This window comes from Nerophis ophidion, linkage group LG14 (genome assembly GCF_033978795.1).
Source record: "Nerophis ophidion isolate RoL-2023_Sa linkage group LG14, RoL_Noph_v1.0, whole genome shotgun sequence".
NCBI classification, from domain to species: Eukaryota; Metazoa; Chordata; class Actinopteri; order Syngnathiformes; family Syngnathidae; genus Nerophis; species Nerophis ophidion.
The window spans coordinates 3,239,390-3,257,211 of NC_084624.1; the positions used below are offsets into that span (position 1 = coordinate 3,239,390).

At 40.9% G+C, this 17,822-nt stretch overlaps 1 protein-coding gene across 1 annotated transcript; it reads left to right on the top strand.

Moving 5' to 3' along the window:
* Positions 1-1,078: 1,078 nt before the first annotated feature.
* LOC133567967 (cathepsin Z) lies at positions 1,079-14,199 on the top strand. Its single transcript, XM_061919620.1, has 6 exons — positions 1,079-1,243; positions 3,291-3,454; positions 3,521-3,700; positions 7,350-7,500; positions 10,289-10,454; positions 11,790-14,199. The coding sequence occupies exons 1-6, from the start codon at positions 1,107-1,109 to the stop codon at positions 11,901-11,903; spliced, it is 912 nt and encodes a 303-aa protein (XP_061775604.1). The 5' UTR covers positions 1,079-1,106; the 3' UTR covers positions 11,904-14,199.
* The last annotated feature ends 3,623 nt before the right edge of the window (positions 14,200-17,822 follow it).

Genomic DNA, 17,822 nt, shown 5'->3' on the forward strand with positions numbered 1-17,822 from the left:
CACACGTACACAACATCTGATGCATCATCCTCTAGCGTTTTAGCTTTTTAGGCAACCATCAGTGCTCTGCATTAAGCAGTAATGTGATTTTAACTGGGAACCAAGTTTAGTAAGTCAAAGTTTCCTGTTGAGCCAACAGAACGGGAGCCACTAATGGACCTTGCCAATAAAAGGCAGCTACGATTGTTCGATTGATTGATTGATTGAAAATTTGTGTAAGTAGATGGTACAGTACATATTCCGTACAATTGACCACTAAATGGTTGTCAGAGTTAGTTTGTGACGAACCCCAAGATGCAGAGAAGGAGGGAGGAATTTTGCAGGAAAACATGATTTAATTTAGACACTAAGACAAAAACAAACAAAAAGCGCACACGTAGGCGGATAACAAACAAAAAGAGCTAGCATGGGAACTAGAAAATAAATGGAGCTTAACATGGAAGCTAACAAAAAGGCCTAGCGTGGAAGCTAGCAGGTCTCGAGCTGCAAACAGAGGTCGTACATGAAATATTAAAACAAACTTGGAAGCAGGGAACAAAAGGCAGTAAGCTAAAAACCGCAATCGAATAAAGCTTACAGCAACGCTGCATTGACAAAACACGATAGGTAGCAACGACAAGAGCGACATCGACATAATAATCCAGCACTCGCCTGGAGGACAAAACAGGTTCAAATAGGAAGCGGGCTGATTGACACCAGGTGTGGCCAGGTGCCAATCAGTCGCAGCTGAGGGAAAACAGCACACGGGGGAAAAAACAGGAAACAGACACAATAAGAGCGCTGACAGGAACTAAAAACAGGAACTACTAAACACACAGAGGAAAAACTAAAACACAAACACAATTGTCAGTGGCAAGCCTGACAATGGTAACACCCGAATAAGTTTTTCAACTTGTTTAAGTCGGGGTTCACGTTAAATAATTCTGCTCGAGTATGAAAAATAAATATATTTTACCATAAAAGTATGTTAAAACGCCCAAAAGGTGACTTTTCCCAATTGAAGGGCCGTACAATGTTGTGGTAATGCCCCTTTTGGCCACTTGATGGCGCACGCGGTGATCAAGCGTGCTCACGTCACGTGATTGAGACACTTCCTTGTTATTTCCATGGCGTCCTTTGCGTTACTGCTGCGGTGTTGTTGTTTTTGTGTCTTTTTGCTTCTCTTCTCGCACAGAAGCGCTTCTCAGCTCCTGAATGCACCTTGTTACAAACCCATAAAAGACGACAGGCCGGATTTTGTCAGGTAAGTTGATTAATGGGACACAAACTCTTGATTTGGACCTTTTTTTTGTACCGTGCTATGTATCTGGGATCAGTTTATATTGTTGCTAATCTTCAGTGAGGGACTTCTTACTACACATTTTTCGCGTTTTTCTAAAGCTAAATTGTTGAATAGAACGAACCTTATTGTTTTTATTATGAGGGACAAGCGGTAGGAAATGGATGGAAGTCAAGTAATGGCTTCATTTTTAATGTGAGATACAGTCTGGTGTGCCGTGGGAGATTGTCTAATTTCACCTATTTGGGTTAAAAAATATTTTTTGCAAACCAGTAATTATAGTCTGCAAATGATGTGTTGTTGTTGAGTGTCGGTGCTGTCTAGAGCTCAGCAGAGTAACCGTGTAATACTCTTACATATCAGTAGGTGGCAGCCGGTGCTAATTGCTCTGTAGAGGTCGGAAACAGCGGGAGGCAGTGTGCAGGTAAAATTGTTTCTAATGCTTAAACCAAAAATAAATAAAAGGTGAGTGCCCCTAAGAAAAGGCATTGAAGCTTAGGGAAGGCTATGAAGAACGAAACTAAAACTGAACTGGCTACAAAGTAAACTAAAACAGAATGCTGGACGACAGCAAAGACTTACTGTGGAGCAAAGATGGCGTCCACAATGTACATCCCAACATGACATGACAATCAACAATATCCCCACAAAGAAGGATTAAAAACAACTGAAATATTCTTGATTGCTCAAACAAAGTACATGCGGGAAATATCGCTCAAAGGAAGGGTTCAACCTTTTGATTTGGACCTTTTTATGTCTCCTTTAAACTTGTCCGAGCACAGTAGAGTACCGTGCTATGTATCTGGGATCAGCTTATACTGTTGCTAATCTTCAGTGAGGGAGTTCTGACTACACATTTTTCTAAAGCTAAATTGTTGAATAGAACAAACCTTATTGTTTTTCTGAGGGACAAGCGGTAGGAAATGGATAGAAGTCAAGTAATGGCTTCATTTTTAATGTGAGATACAGTCTGGTGTGCCGTGGGAGATTGTCTAATTTCACCTATTTGGGTTAAAAAATATTTTTTGCAAACCAGTAATTATAGTCTGCAAATGATGTGTTGTTGTTGAGTGTCGGTGCTGTCTAGAGCTCGGCAGAGTAACCGTGTAGTACTCTTACATGTCAGTAGGTGGCAACCGGTGCTAATTGCGCTGTAGATGTTGGAAACAACGGGAGGCAGTGGGCAGGTAAAATTGTTTCTAATGCTTAAACCAAAAATAAACAAAAGGTGAGTGCCCCTAAGAAAAGGCATTGAAGGTTAGGGAAGGCTATGAAGAATGAAACTAAAACTGAACCGGCTACAAAGTAAACAAAAACAGAATGCTGGACGACAGCAAAGACTTACTATGGAGCAAAGATGGCGTCCACAATGTACATCCCAACATAACATGACAATCAACAATGTCCCCACAAAGAAGGATAAAAACAACAGAAATATTCTTGATTGCTAAAACAAAGTAGATGCGGGAAATATCTCTCAAAGGAAGACATGAAACTGCGACAGAGAAATACCAAAATAAGAGAAAAAGCCACTAAAATAGGAGCGCAAGATAAGAACTTAAACACTACACACAGGAAAACAGCAAAAAACTCCAAATTAAGTCAAGGCGTGATGTGACAGGTGGTGACAGTACACCTACTTTGAGACAAGAGCTATATTGATGCATGCTTGGTTATGCTTTAAAGTCATATCCAAAAATTGCGTCAACTTTTTACTGTCAACTGAGTTTTGTTTTTTTAATGATTTCTGCTGGAGGTGTGCCTCCGCATTTTTTTCCAAAAATGCGCCTTGGCTCAAAAAAGTTTGAAAAACTTTGGTGTAATTCCCCTACTTCCGCCTTTAAAAGTATGGTACCAAACAATAATGTAAAACATTATTGTTTGGTACCATAAAAGTTGATCAGCAAAGGTTCAATTGCTAAAAATCCAAAATGATGAGCTTGTGTTCCGTCAGAGCACAGGTGTATAAAAAAAAGGCCTATTTGAAAATCAAACTGTGGTTTTACTGTAGGACTCACCCTCGGCCCCACGAGTACACAAATGTGTCCGATCTCCCTCAGTCGTGGGACTGGAGGAACATTGACGGGAAGAATTACGTGAGCGCCACCAGGAACCAGCACATCCCCCAGTACTGCGGCTCCTGCTGGGCCATGGGGGCCACCAGCGCCCTGGCTGGTAACCATGGCGACACCAAGGCGATCAATCAAAAGACAACACTAACTTGTCGCTGTCCTGTCCTAGACCGTATCAACATCATTCGCAAGGGAGCGTGGCCCTTGGCGTACCTGTCGGTGCAGAACGTCATCGATTGTGGGGGCGCGGGCTCTTGCTACGGCGGGGACCACATGGGAGTCTACGCCTACGCGCACCACCACGGCGTCCCGGACGAGACCTGCAACAACTACCAAGCCACGAACCAAAGTAAGACATTTACAAACTTTAACAGTACTTAACTTCTTTTTACACTTGCATGACAATTCATAATGGTAAAAATGGTTGCCGTTACGTCTACGATTTGGGGCGGGCGATACCGCACATTTCTGTATCATTCCAAAACCAGGTAAATACTTTGATTTCTCTGTTTTGTGTGAATGTTATTGTTGTTTGATTGTATGTACACACCAACCTGTGTTGGGGACTACAGGTAAATTAGACTTTGGCTGAAACCTGACATATTTACATATTGCATATATGTTCATTGATATGTGCTGGCCCTATTTTGAATAAAGAATTTAATTTCATTTAATTATGCTGATATGGGGCAGCACGGTGCAACAGGGGTTAATGCACGTGCCTCACAATACAAAGGTCAATCCCGGGCTCGGGATCTTTCTGTGGGGAGTTTGCATGTTCTCCCCGCAACTGCGTGGGTTCCGTCCGGGTACTCCAGCTTCCTCCCACCTCCAAAGACATGCACCTGGGGATAGGCCCCTCCCACCTCCAAAGACATGCACCTGGAGATAGGCCCCTCCCACCTCCAAAGACATGCACCTGGGGATAGGCCCCTCCCACCTCCAAAGACATGCACCTGGGGATATGTTGATTGGCAACACTAAATGGGCCCTAGTGTGTGAATGTTGTCTATTTGTGTTGGTCTTCTGATGAGGTGGCGACTTGTCCAGGGTGTACTCCGCCTTCCGCCCAAATGCAGCTCAGATAGGCGCCAGCGACCCCCGCCGCCCCAAAAAGAGACAAGCGTTAGAAATGGATGGATGGGTATGCTGATATGGATATTGATACCGATATTTTACTGACATTTTTTCAAGATTCTTGAAGGATTTTGTTATTGTAATTTCTTGATGGCAATTTTAATTAAAGTACCTTAAGAAACTTATTAACAGTTTAACAACATATACATACCCTGTGATGAGGTGGCGACTTGTCCAGGGTGTACGCGGCCTTCCGCCCGAATGCAGCTGAGAGAGGCTCCAGCACCCCCCGTGACCCCAAAAGGGACAAGCGGTAGGAAATGGATGGATGGAAAATAATACAACAACGTAAGACAATGTAACAATAACTACAAAAAATGCAATCATTCTCTTATTGAAATAATATAACAAATAAATATTACAAGAACAATATGTGTAACCATTAACAAAAAACTGATATTTTGTCAAAATAAATATAAAACAGAACTGAAAAATATATGTCAGCTGTTTTTAACGTATATTTACCCATGAAAGTCCTATTGAGAATATGAATCTCTTTTTCAAGGGAGTCCTGCTCATTTCATACAGCATTGTAGGCGGCACTGGGAGCAAGGTGGGTAAAGGGTCGCCCGAGACACAACGGCCGTGTTTAGGATGGCGGAAGCTAGCATCGAACGTGCGACCTGCAGGTTGCTGGCACGGATGGTAGAGCAGCCGACCCAGCATGTCGATCCCAAATATAATTTTATACTGATACGACTCCTGATATAGATATTGTTATTTGGATTGTTGAGATTTTTTTCAAGCGTCTAGAAACTTTTAATGACTTTTTAATCAAACACCCGCACCGTAACACAACATAAACACACAAGAACTAATACCCAGAACCCTTTGCAGCACTAACTCACGGGACACTATAATATGTTTTGAGGCATGTTTAAAAAAAATCATGCACTTTGTGACTTCAATAATAAATATGGCAGTGCCATGTTGGCATTTTTTCCATAACTTGAGTTAAATTTATTTAGAAAACCTTGTTACATTGTTTAATGCATCCAGCGGGGCATCACAACAAAAATAGGCATAATAATGTGTTAATTCCACCACTGTATAAATCGGTATCGGTTGCTATCGGTATCGGTAATTAAGAGTTGGACAATATCGGAATATTGGATATCAACATAAAAGCCATTATCGGACATCTCTGGTAATAAGTAGGGGTGTAACAGTGTATTTGTATTGAACTGTTTCGGTACGGGGGTGTACCGAACAAGTTTCCAAGCTAAAGTCTTAACAAGCTGCTCTGCTTCTGCCTCTGTCTCAGCACCCAGCATTGTCCCACCCACACAACCATCTGATTGGTTACATATATTGCGGTTACAGCCAATCAGCAGTGCGTATTCAGAGCGCATGTAGTAAATGCTTCAGCGTCGAGCAGATATGTATTTAGCAGGTGAGCATAAGGCAGCGTACTCTCCCCAAATGATAATAAACACATCCCAGTCAACTACTACTAACATCACTATGAGCTCTTTGAACTTCTAGAAACTTAAACTGCAGCTCAGCTCACTCACAGTTCTGGCTTGAGGTGAAGGCTAATTAGCTTTTAGCGTAACGTTAGCTCATTTTGCGGTGTGTGTGTGTGTGTGTGTGTGTGTGTGTGTGTTTTACGGACAGAAAAACTTTGAATGGCAGGGTCCCTGCTATCACATGTTGATAAAAATATATTCCATCCATCCATCCATTTTCTACTGCTTATTCCCTTTTGGGGTTGGGGGGGCGCTGGCGCCTATCTCAGCTACAATTGGGCGGAAGGCGGGGTACACCCTGGACAAGCCGCCAACTCATCACAGGGCCAACACAGATAGGCAGACAACATTCACACACTAGGGACCATTTAGTGTTGCCAATCAACCTATCCCCAGGTGCATGTCTTTGGAGGTGGGAGGGGCCTATCCCCAGGTGCATGTCTTTGGAGGTGGGAGGGGCCTATCCCTAGGTGCATGTCTTTGGAGGTGAGAGGGGCCTATCCCCAGGTGCATGTCTTTGGAGGTGAGAGGGGCCTATCCCCAGGTGCATGTCTTTGGAGGTGGGAGGGGCCTATCCCTAGGTGCATGTCTTTGGAGGTGGGAGGGGCCTATCCCTAGGTGCATGTCTTTGGAGGTGGGAGGAAGCTGAAAGTACCCGGAGGGAACCCACGCATTCACGGGGAGAACATGCAAACTCCACACAGAAAGATCCCGAGCCTGGGATTAAACCCAGGACTGCAGGACCTTCGTATTGTGAGGCAGACGCACTAACCCCTCTACCGCCGTGAAGCCCGATAAAAATATAACATTTACATAATAAAAATCAACTACAGGCTTCCCAAATGCTGTAATAAATTAAGCATGATGAGTTGACTTGAAACTGTTTAATGTTGAACTTTTTATATGTAGAAGAAAAGTTGTCATTTTATTTCATCTAAGCAACAACTTGAGGCAGTTTAATATTGATTAACGTGGGCAGAATTATTATTATAGTGTTCCCAATGTTAAAAGGATAAAGCCATTGTTTACAAACTTGGTAAAAAAATAACCAAAAATGTATATTTAGTTGTTTTCTTACTGTACCGAAAATTAACCAAACCGTGATCTCTAAACCAAGGTACGTACCGAACCGAAATTTTTGTGTACCGTTACACCCCTAGTAATAAGAGTTAAAAATAGCGTCAGACTTTATGTGATGTCTTCTGGGGCCACAATATTACTTTAATTTGTTTTCAAGAACAAAATAAAACTTTTATGTTCAAGATCTGGCTGTAATAAAAGATGCTTTAGTGGCGCACTACATTCAATTACATGAAGGAGAAACCCCGTGTGTGTTACATGACAGACACACTTCAACAGTAGTGTGTTCTGTGTTTTCATTGTTTCCACCAGAATGCAAGCTGTTCAACCAGTGCGGCACTTGCGCCTCTTTTGAGTCGTGCGGCGTGGTCAGGAACTACACCGTGTGGAAAGTCGGGGACTACGGCAAAGTGTCCGGGAGAGACCGCATGAAGGCTGAGATATACTCCAAAGGACCCATCAGGTAAAAGTCACGGAGACACGAGCGGAGCAGCTGCATTAGTTTGTAAATACTGTAGTGTCTAATTGCAGTACTTATAGTTGATATATATATGGACTATATATATATATATTATATAGTTCCATTTGAGGCAGTGGAAACACATATGCTTGCATACTAAACGGAACCACAGTAAACTGCATTGGTGAAACTTGGCTCAAGAAAAATTGGTACTTTTTATTTTCATACTTTTGATTTTTAATTGAATGTTGTTTTTCTGGTTTTTATCCTCAAGGACATTTCAGAGAAATGCTCACGTCACTTGTTCTTGTCATTACCACTAACTGCCAGAAGGGGGAAACATCCATCCATCCATTTCCTACCGCTTGTCCCTCTAGGGCAGGGGTCCCCAAACTTTTTGGCTCGGGGGCCGCATTGGGTTGGCTGGGGGCAGAGCTGTATGTATGTATGTATGTATGTGTATATATATATATATATATATATATATATATATATATACACACATACTAGTGATTTCGGGCTATATAAGTAAACATTGATCTGTCTATCTGTGTTGGCCCTGTGATGAGGTGGCGACTTGTCCAGGGTGTACCCCGCCTTCCGCCCGATTGTAGCTGAGATAGGCGCCAGCGCCCCCCGCGACCCCGAAAGGGAATAAGCGGTAGAAAATGGATGGATGGATGGATGATATGTACACACATTTTCTACCGCTTGTCCCTTTTGGGGTCGCAGGGAGTCACTATATATATATATATATATATATATATATATATATATATATATATATATATATATATATATATATATATATATATATATATATATATATATATACATATATATATCTCCTAATGATTGAGGGAACCCCTCATGAAACAGTTCTGTAGAGATGAAGTAGTCTTGTGATTTTTTCCCACACCTACCTATATATATATATATATATATATATATATATATATATATATATATATATATGTATATATATATTAGGGCTGCGAATCTTTGGGTGTCCCACGATTCAATCCAATATCAATTCTTGGGGTCGCGATTCGATTATAAATCGATTTGTTTCGATTCAACGCGATTCTCGATTCAAAAACGATATTTTTCCGATTCAAAAGGATTCTGTATTCATTCAATACATAGATTTCAGCAGGATCTACCCCAGTCTGCTGACATGCTAGCAGATTAGTAGTTTAAAAATTAACATAAAAAAGCTTTTATAATTGTAAAGGACAATGTTTTATCAACTGATTGCAATAATGTAAATTTGTTTTAACTATTAAACGAACCAATATTATGACTTATTTTATCTTTGTGAAAACATTGGACACAGTGTGTTGTCCAGCTTATGAGATGCCATGCAAGTGTAAGCCACTGTGACACTATTGTTCTTTTTTATTATTTTTATAAATGTCTAATGATAATGTCAATGAGGGATTTTTAATCACTGCTATGCTGAAATGATAACTAATATTGATACTGTTGTTGATAATATTCACTACTTTTGGTTTGTTCTGTGTGGTGTTTGTGTCTCCTCTCAATTGCTGTTTATTTCAGTTCTGAGTGTTGCTGGCTCAGCTTTGCTTTTGGAATTGGATTGCATTGTTATGGTATTGTTGTGTATTGTTTTGTTGGATTGATTTAAAAAAAAAATATATATACTGTATATATTTTTTTTTAAATAGATTTAAAAAAAAAAAAAAATGAGAATCAATTCTGAATCGCACAACGTGAGAATCGCGATTCGTATTCAAATTGATTTTTTCCCACACCCCAAATATATATATATATATTTATTTATTTATCTATTAACATGCACACGCATACACACGTCTTCAAAACGTTAACCACCATGTTGCTACAATAAAAGACAAACGAAGGAAAATATAAAAAGTGGTGCTGTTTTTACAATATATATATATATATATATATATATATATATATATATATATATATATATATATATATATATATATATATATATGTATACATATATATATATATATATATTCCTCGCACACTAATTGAGCACGCACCTGCCGCTGATGATGTCAAGTTATCGATGGGAAAATGCATTTTTTGACAATATGATTTGCCTGAGTGGCTAGAAGAGTAAAATGGATTAGAAAGCACAGATTTCAAAGAAATTCAAATTAGAAATAGAATATAATTATTTAATTTTTTTAACTTGGGACTTCCCGCGGGCCGGATTTTGTACGCTGGCAGGCAGTATTCAGCCCGCAGTTGAAGGTATTGTACTGTATTGCACAGCATATTATCATAATCATGGAACAGGTTGCAACATATTTATATTTTTAGCAGTTGTGTTTAAGAACTGTGTACAGTATTTCTTACTTAGGTTTTATATGTACGCCAGTATAATGTCTGACATTTAATTATTATATCTACTACATTGGGTGGAATGAGTGTTACTGTAACAGTATGGGTGTTATTTCATGTTCAGAAGGGTCTAGTAATGTTTTAAAAAAAAATGTATTTAGAAGGTCATGGACAGGTTTTCTATGCTTTAATTATGAAAATATTCAATTATAAAAAGGAATTTCTATTTTGCGGAAAAGTACTTTCTGCCAATTAATCGCAAAAATCATGGGGCAACTTATTGGGGGCTTTATTTATATTAAAAATACTTAAAACAATATTGTTCAATATAATCCACTCCACACATTTTTTTGTATATTAAAACAAATGAGACAAGATTCTCCAAACACTTTACACGTCAGTTATTCGGAGTGTGTGTAGTTGTGACAGATATGTTCACCTTCTTCAGTTGCGGCCTGATGGCCACCCGGGGACTGGAGGACTACGCAGGGGGCGTCTTCTCAGAGTTTCACCCCCTCTCGCTGCCCAATCACATAATATCAGTGGCCGGCTGGGGCCTGGCGGACGACGGCACAGAGTTTTGGGTGGTCAGGAACTCCTGGGGAGAGTTTTGGGTAGGCTTCACACACAAACACTGCGGTCATCATCAGACTTTTGAATAGTGTCAGGTTTTAAGTAACATTTTAGCATTGTTAAAAGTGTAAATGTGAATAGTGCCATCAAAGATAGAGAGAAACTTCATTTTTTTACTTGTCATTAGCATCACTTGACATTAGAGATGTCCGATAATGGCTTTTTTGCCGATATTCCGATATTGTGCAACTCTTAAATACCCACATTTTTTTCTTACCTAACAGTACTTGCTGTTGTTGCATTTTGGGTCTGCATAAGACCCAGATATTTATAAAACAATCTTGCTTTCCTTCATACTTCCTCCCAACGAGCCATTTGGAATTTGTCCTATTGCTTGGATTTTACTTACGTCACGTCTGGCTCGTGTCTCGTTCATTAAATATGTGTGGTGGTCAAGCTAGATGTGTTCTCAAAGGGTACTTGGCGCTAGAGATGTCATATAATGGCTTTTTTGCCGATATCCGATATTCAGATATTGTCCAACTCTTAATTACCGATTCCGATATCGATATATACAGTCGTGGAATTAACAAAATTATTATGCGTAATTTTGTTATGATGCCCCGCTGGATGCATTAAACAATGTAACAACGTTTTCCAAAATAAATCAACTGCCATATTTATTATTGAAGTCACAAAGTGCATTATTTTTTTTAACATGCCTCAAAACTGCAACTTGGAATTTGGGACATGCTCTCCCGGAGAGAGCAAGTGGAGGCTGAGGTGGGGGGTGTATATGGGAGCGTCCCAGAAGCGTTAGTGCTGCAATGGATTCTGGGTATTTGTTCTGTTGTGTTTATGTTGTGTTACGGTGCGGATGTTCTCCCGAAATGTGTTTGACATTCTTGTTTGGTGTGGGTTCACAGTGTGGCGCATATTTGTAACAGTGTTAAAGTTGTTTATACAGCCACCCTCAGTGTGACCTGTATGGCTGTTGACCAAGTATGCATGGCATTCACTTGTGTGTGTGAAAAGCCGTAGATATTATGCGATTGGGCCGGAACGCAAAGGCGGTGCCTTTAAGGTACACTACCAATATCGTTTGGGAGAACGGTTGATGGGAAGATGACTGGGAGACGCAAATTTTACTTTTTAAAACAGATACCGATAATTTCCAATATCACATTTTAAAGCATTTATCCACAGATAATACCGACAGTCTGATATTATGGGACATCTCTACTTGACACCATTGTGAAGGCATAGATACTTTTAAAAAGATGAAGAAAAGGCACATGCATACAGATTGAGAGTTCAGTCTTCAGTTGATTTTAGTGTACATCTGTGATAGACTCTTGTCTGTGTTTGTTTCCCAGGGAGAACACGGCTGGGCCAGAATAGTCACCAGTGCTTACAAGGAAGGAAAAGGCAACTGGTTCAACCTGGGTATTGAGAAACATTGTGCGTATGGAGATCCCATTGTTGCATAGATTTGTTTTAATAACAGCTCAATATTGTTCTTTTAACAAGCCGCATTATAGAATCATTTTGCCACACCTAGTGTGTGTGTGTGTGTGTGTGAGACAATCAGTGGTACTTTAACTTTAACAACCATGTATAACTGGCTTTTTGCCTGATTTCTTTACTTTACTACAGAAAACCTATTTTCACCGACACAAATCCACTTTTAGCCTCTTTTAAACACCTGTGTGAACGCTCCTCTGTGCATTTGGTCCCCTTTTTTAAAGTCTACCAAACTGTCTTGTAAATACTGTAAGTTAATGTTGTCACTTCACCATGAACCCAACACAAAGCAGCGTTGTTTTGTATTAGTATACATACTAACACACCACATGACAGTTTGAAACAAACACACTAATGTTGCAGTGAGAAAAACTCTTCGGGACTGTAATCACTGGAAAAATGTCAAACAAGTGTGACTAGTTCCAAGGTTTGGAGAGATCCCTTGACCTGCAGCACACAAAAGTAAAGGAATGTTCTTCAACAGCAGCAAAGACATTTAAGCAGTAGAATTCTTAAAGAACGTTATCTCAAGCAGTGGTCAAACATTGATAGGAGTCAAAAAGATTGTGAGCGTACCAAGATGCTCTTCTCATAGGCTTTCAAACCAAGAGCTGGCAGCCACACAACAGCTAAGCACACTATTGCACACAAGCTAGACATACGTGTAATAAGTGTCCCTAATTGAACAATATTGCAGTCTTAAACAGAACTTTTGTCAATAGTATTGAACAATTATAGTCGCACATTACTTACACTTACAAAGTGACTTTGTATGTGTAAGTAATGTGCGACTAGAATTATAAATGGAATGATGCAGACACTTTGAGACTTTGTCAAAGCATCATTCCATTTTCTGTGTCATGAATTATTGGGGCCACTCAATAAAAACCAATTAGCACTCCATTTTAAAGTACCAGTAGAGTGGAAATACAAGTTGACTTCCATCCATCTTCTTACGCTTATCCGAGGTCGGGTCACGGGGGCAGCAGCCTAAGCAGGGAAACCCAGACTTCCCTCTCCCCAGCCACTTGGTCCAGCTCCTCCCGGGGGGATCCCAAGGCATTCCCAGGCCAGCCGGGAGACAGTCTTCCCAACGTGTCCTGGGTCTTCCCCGTGGTCTCCTACTGGTCGGACGTGCCCTAAACACCTGACCAGATGCCCGAACCATATCTTTGAGTTCCTCCCGGATGACAGAGCTTCTCATCCTATCTCTAAGGGAGAGCCCCGCTACCTGGTGGAGGAAACTAATTTCTGACCCTTGTAGTCGAGATTTTGTCCTTTCGGTCATGACCCAAAGCTCATGACCATAGGTGAGGATGGGAACGTAGATTGACCGGTAAATTGAGAGCCTTGCCTTCCGGCTCAGCTCCTTCTTCACCACAATGGATCGATACAGCGTCCGCATTATTGAAGACGCCGCACCTATCCGCCTGTCGATCTCACCATCCACTCTTCCCCCACTCGTGAACAAGACTCCTAGGTACTTGAACTCCTCCACTTGGGGCAGGGTCTCCTGCCCAATCCGGAAATGGCATTTCACCCTTTTCCGGGCGAGAACCATGGACTCGGACTTGGAGGTGCTGATTCTCATTCCGGTCGCTTCACACTCGGCTGCGAACCGATCCAGCGAGAGCTGAAGATCCCGGCCAGATGAAGCCATCAGGACCACATCATCTGCAAAAAGCAGAGACCTAATCCTGCAGCCACCAAAGCAGATCCCCTCAACGCCCTGACTGTGCCTAGAAATTCTGTCCAAGTGGACTTTATATGCTTCATTGTGTTTCATTGTATCCATTAAATCACATCCAAATTGTATTTATGATCCGCAAACACCGTTTAAACATCACAAACTCAGTCAGCCATTTTGAATATTGGTACTGTCAGCAATATTTGGAGATAAGATGTTATCTTATCAGTCATGCTGGAAACACGCAAGAGTTGGAAAGAGACGTGTTTATCATTCACTTATGTAAGACAAGAACACATATGCTTGCCTTTTTTTTCTTATACATTCACGTCGTTAAAAGAAATAGTTAACAATTAAGTCCAAAGAAAGAGGGTCCTCTGCACCAATAACAAGTGCAATTTTCTTGGTAGAAAATCTCATAGCCATAGCACACATAAGTGTGGAAGAGGGAATCAAACATCAAAGAACACAAAGGACATTAAAGTCATTACAAGAGCAGAACTGATGCAAAAACACTTTTACTCACAGCCTCAAAAGTAAAACAAAAATAAAAAAAAAACTGAGTTTTTGATTGATTGCTTGAGACTTTTATTAGTAGATTGCACAGTACAGTACATATTCCGTACAATTGACCACTAAATGGTAACACCCCAATAAGTTTTTCAGCTTGTTTAAGTCGGGGTCCACGTTAATCAATTCATGTTGAGTTATCAAATGTTGTTAAAGCTCAGTTATAACTCATGTGATTAAATTCTGTGTTTTATGTTGCAAGATTGCACCAAGTAACATTCATAGTTTGTGAAGCCGTTCTCAAACAATGGCAATAAAAACTAATTGCGATTCCGAGGCTGGGCGGTTGAGGGTTCAAACCCCGGCCGAGTCATACCAAAGACTCCAAAAAATGGGACCCATTGTCTCCCCGCTTGGCACTCGGCTTTAAGGGCGGCCACTCTAACCACACAGTAGGAATGTAGACCGAGGGCTTCTCCTTCTGGCTCAGTGTGAAACGTGGAATAGTAAACTTCCACTGAAAGAGGTATTTGAATCTATAGCAACATATCATTTCAGCAAATGTAGCAATCATAGCAAAATGCAACATCAATCAATGTTTACTTAATTAGTCCTAAATCACCAGTGTCTCAAAGGGCTGCACAAACCACGACGACATCCTCGACTCAGATCCCACATCAGAGCGAGAAAAAAACTCAACCCAATGGGATAACAATGAGAAACCTTGGAGAGGACTGTAGATGTGGGGGACCCCACCCACCAGGCAACCGGTGCAATGGACATCAAGTGAATCTAGCATAATATTGTGAGAGTCTAGTCCATAGTGGATCTAACATAATATTGTGAGTCCAGTCCATAGTGGAGCTAACATAATAGTGTGAGAGTCCAGTCCTTAGTGGATCTAACATAATAGTGAGAGTCCAGTCCATGGTGGATCTAACATAATAGTGAGAGTCCAGTCCATGGTGGATCTAACATAATAGTGAGAGTCCAGTCCATAGTGGATCTAACATAATAGTGACAGTCCAGTCCATAGTGGATCTAACATAATAGTGAGAGTCCAGTCCATAATGGATCTAACATAATAGTGAGAGTCCAGTCCATAGTGGATCTAACATAATAGTGAGAGTCCAGTCCATAGTGGATCTAACATAATAGTGAGAGTCTAGTCCATAGTGGATCTAACATAATAGTGTGAAAGTCCAGTCCATAGTGGATCTAACATAATAGTGAGAGTCCAGTCCATAGTGGATCTAACATAATAGTGAAAGTCCAGTCCATAGTGGATCTAACATAGTAGTGAGAGTCCAGTCCATAGTGGATCTAACATAATAGTGTGAGAGTCCAGTCCATAGTGGATCTAACATAATAGTGTGAGAGTCCAGTCCATAGTGGATCTAACATAATAGTGAGAGTCCAGTCCATAGTGGATCTAACATAATAGTGAGATTCCAGTCCATAGTGGATCTAACATAATATTGTGAGAGTCCAGTCCATAGTGGATCTAACATAATAGTGAGAGTCCAGTCCGTAGTGGATCTAACATAATAGTGTGAGTCCAGTCCATAGTGGATCTAACATAATAGTGAGAGTCCAGTCCATAGTGGATCTAACATAATAGTGTGAGTCCAGTCCATAGTGGATCTAACATAATAGTGAGAGTCCAGTCCATAGTGGATCTAACATAATAGTGAGAGTCCAGTCCATAGTGGATCTAACATAATAGTGAGAGTCCAGTCCATAGTGGATCTAACATAATAGTGAGAGTCCAGTCCATAGTGGATCTAACATAATAGTGAGAGTCCAGTCCATAGTGGATCTAACATAATAGTGAGAGTCCAGTCCATAGTGGATCTAACATAATAGTGAGAGTCCAGTCCATAGTGGATCTAACATAATAGTGAGAGTCCAGTCCATAGTGGATCTAACATAATAGTGAGAGTCCAGTCCATAGTGGATCTAACATAATAGTGAGAGTCCAGTCCATAGTGGATCTAACATAATAGTGAGAGTCCAGTCCATAGTGGATCTAACTAAATAGTGAGAGTCCAGTCCATAGTGGATCTAACATAATAGTGAGAGTCCAGTCCATAGTGGATCTAGCATAATAATGAGAGTCCAGTCCATAGTGGATCTAACATAATAGTGAGAGTCCAGTCCATAGTGGATCTAACATAATAGTGAGAGTCCAGTCCATAGTGGATCCAGCATAATAATGAGAGTCCAGTCCATAGTGGATCTAACATAATAGTGAGAGTCCAGTCCATAGTGGATCTAACATAATAGTGAGAGTCCAGTCCATAGTGGATCTAACATAATAGTGAGAGTCCAGTCCATAGTGGATCTAACATAATAGTGAGAGTCCAGTCCATAGTGGATCTAATATAATAGTGTGAGAGTCCAGTCCATAGTGGATCTAACATAATAGTGTGAGAGTCCAGTCCATAGTGGATCTAATATAATAGTGAGAGTCCAGTCCATAGTGGATCCAACATAATAGTGAGAGTCCAGTCCATAGTGGATCTAACATAATAGTGAGAGTCCAGTCCATAGTGGATCCAACATAATAGTGAGAGTCCAGTCCATAGTGGATCTAACATAATAGTGAGAGTCCAGTCCATAGTGGATCCAACATAATAGTGAGAGTCCAGTCCATAGTGGGACCAGCAGGAGACCATCCCGAGCAGAGACAGGTCATCAGTGCAGAGACGTCCCCAACCAACACAGGTGATGTGTTCACCACAACATGAATTAATCTCAGGTGGATAAATGCCAACATTTTAGGTGCTGACTATTAAAATGTGTCAGAGAGTCTTGCTGGAAGACAACAAATATTTGAGTCCAATATACAAAAGCATATTCACATAAGTTGTTGGTGTCTGGACACTCTATGACACCTGGAAACAAGGTGAGTACAGGTGGACGTGAGTTAATAAGCACAGGTAGAGTCGGAGGGTTCCTGAATGTTACACAAGGCCAAAATGCTGAAGGGAACATCAGAAGATCATCCAGACCATGTTTGGAGCCAAGACCAAGAACCGGGTCACAAACAAACATGACACTTGGCACAGTTTGGGCGAGCCAAGACATCAAACACAAAGGTTATCACGAGACGGGAATGACATAAAGACATTGATGATTATTATATAATTGATGTATCCTTTTTAATGATCAATATTTACAGCATGTATTTTCTTAAATGACCACTTTGTTGTTTATTTGGATATATTGAGTATGAATTGGATGTGTGTGGATTTGATTTATTTTTAAAGTTCCAAACTTTGGATAGAAGTTGGAATTAATATAAGTGAGGACTGGTGAATGTGAAATGACAAAATGCCAGATTCCATCCATCCATCAGAAGTCGGGTCACGGGGGCAGCAGCCTAAGCAGGGAAGCCCAGACTTTCCTCTCCCCAACCACTTCGTCCAGTTCTTCCCGGGGGATCCCGAGGCGTTCCCAGTCCAGCTGGGAGACATATTCTTCCCAACGTGTCCTGGGTCTTCCCCGTGACCTTTTATCAGTCGGACGTGCCCTAAACACCTCCCTAGGGAGGCGTTCGGGTGGCATCCTGACCAGATGCTCGAACCACCTCACCCGGATTTCAGGGTACAACACTGTTTTATTTTCATAAATATTGATAGGCTTTTGCCAGCTGCTGGGTCTCTGCTACACCAGAGTCCGTTTG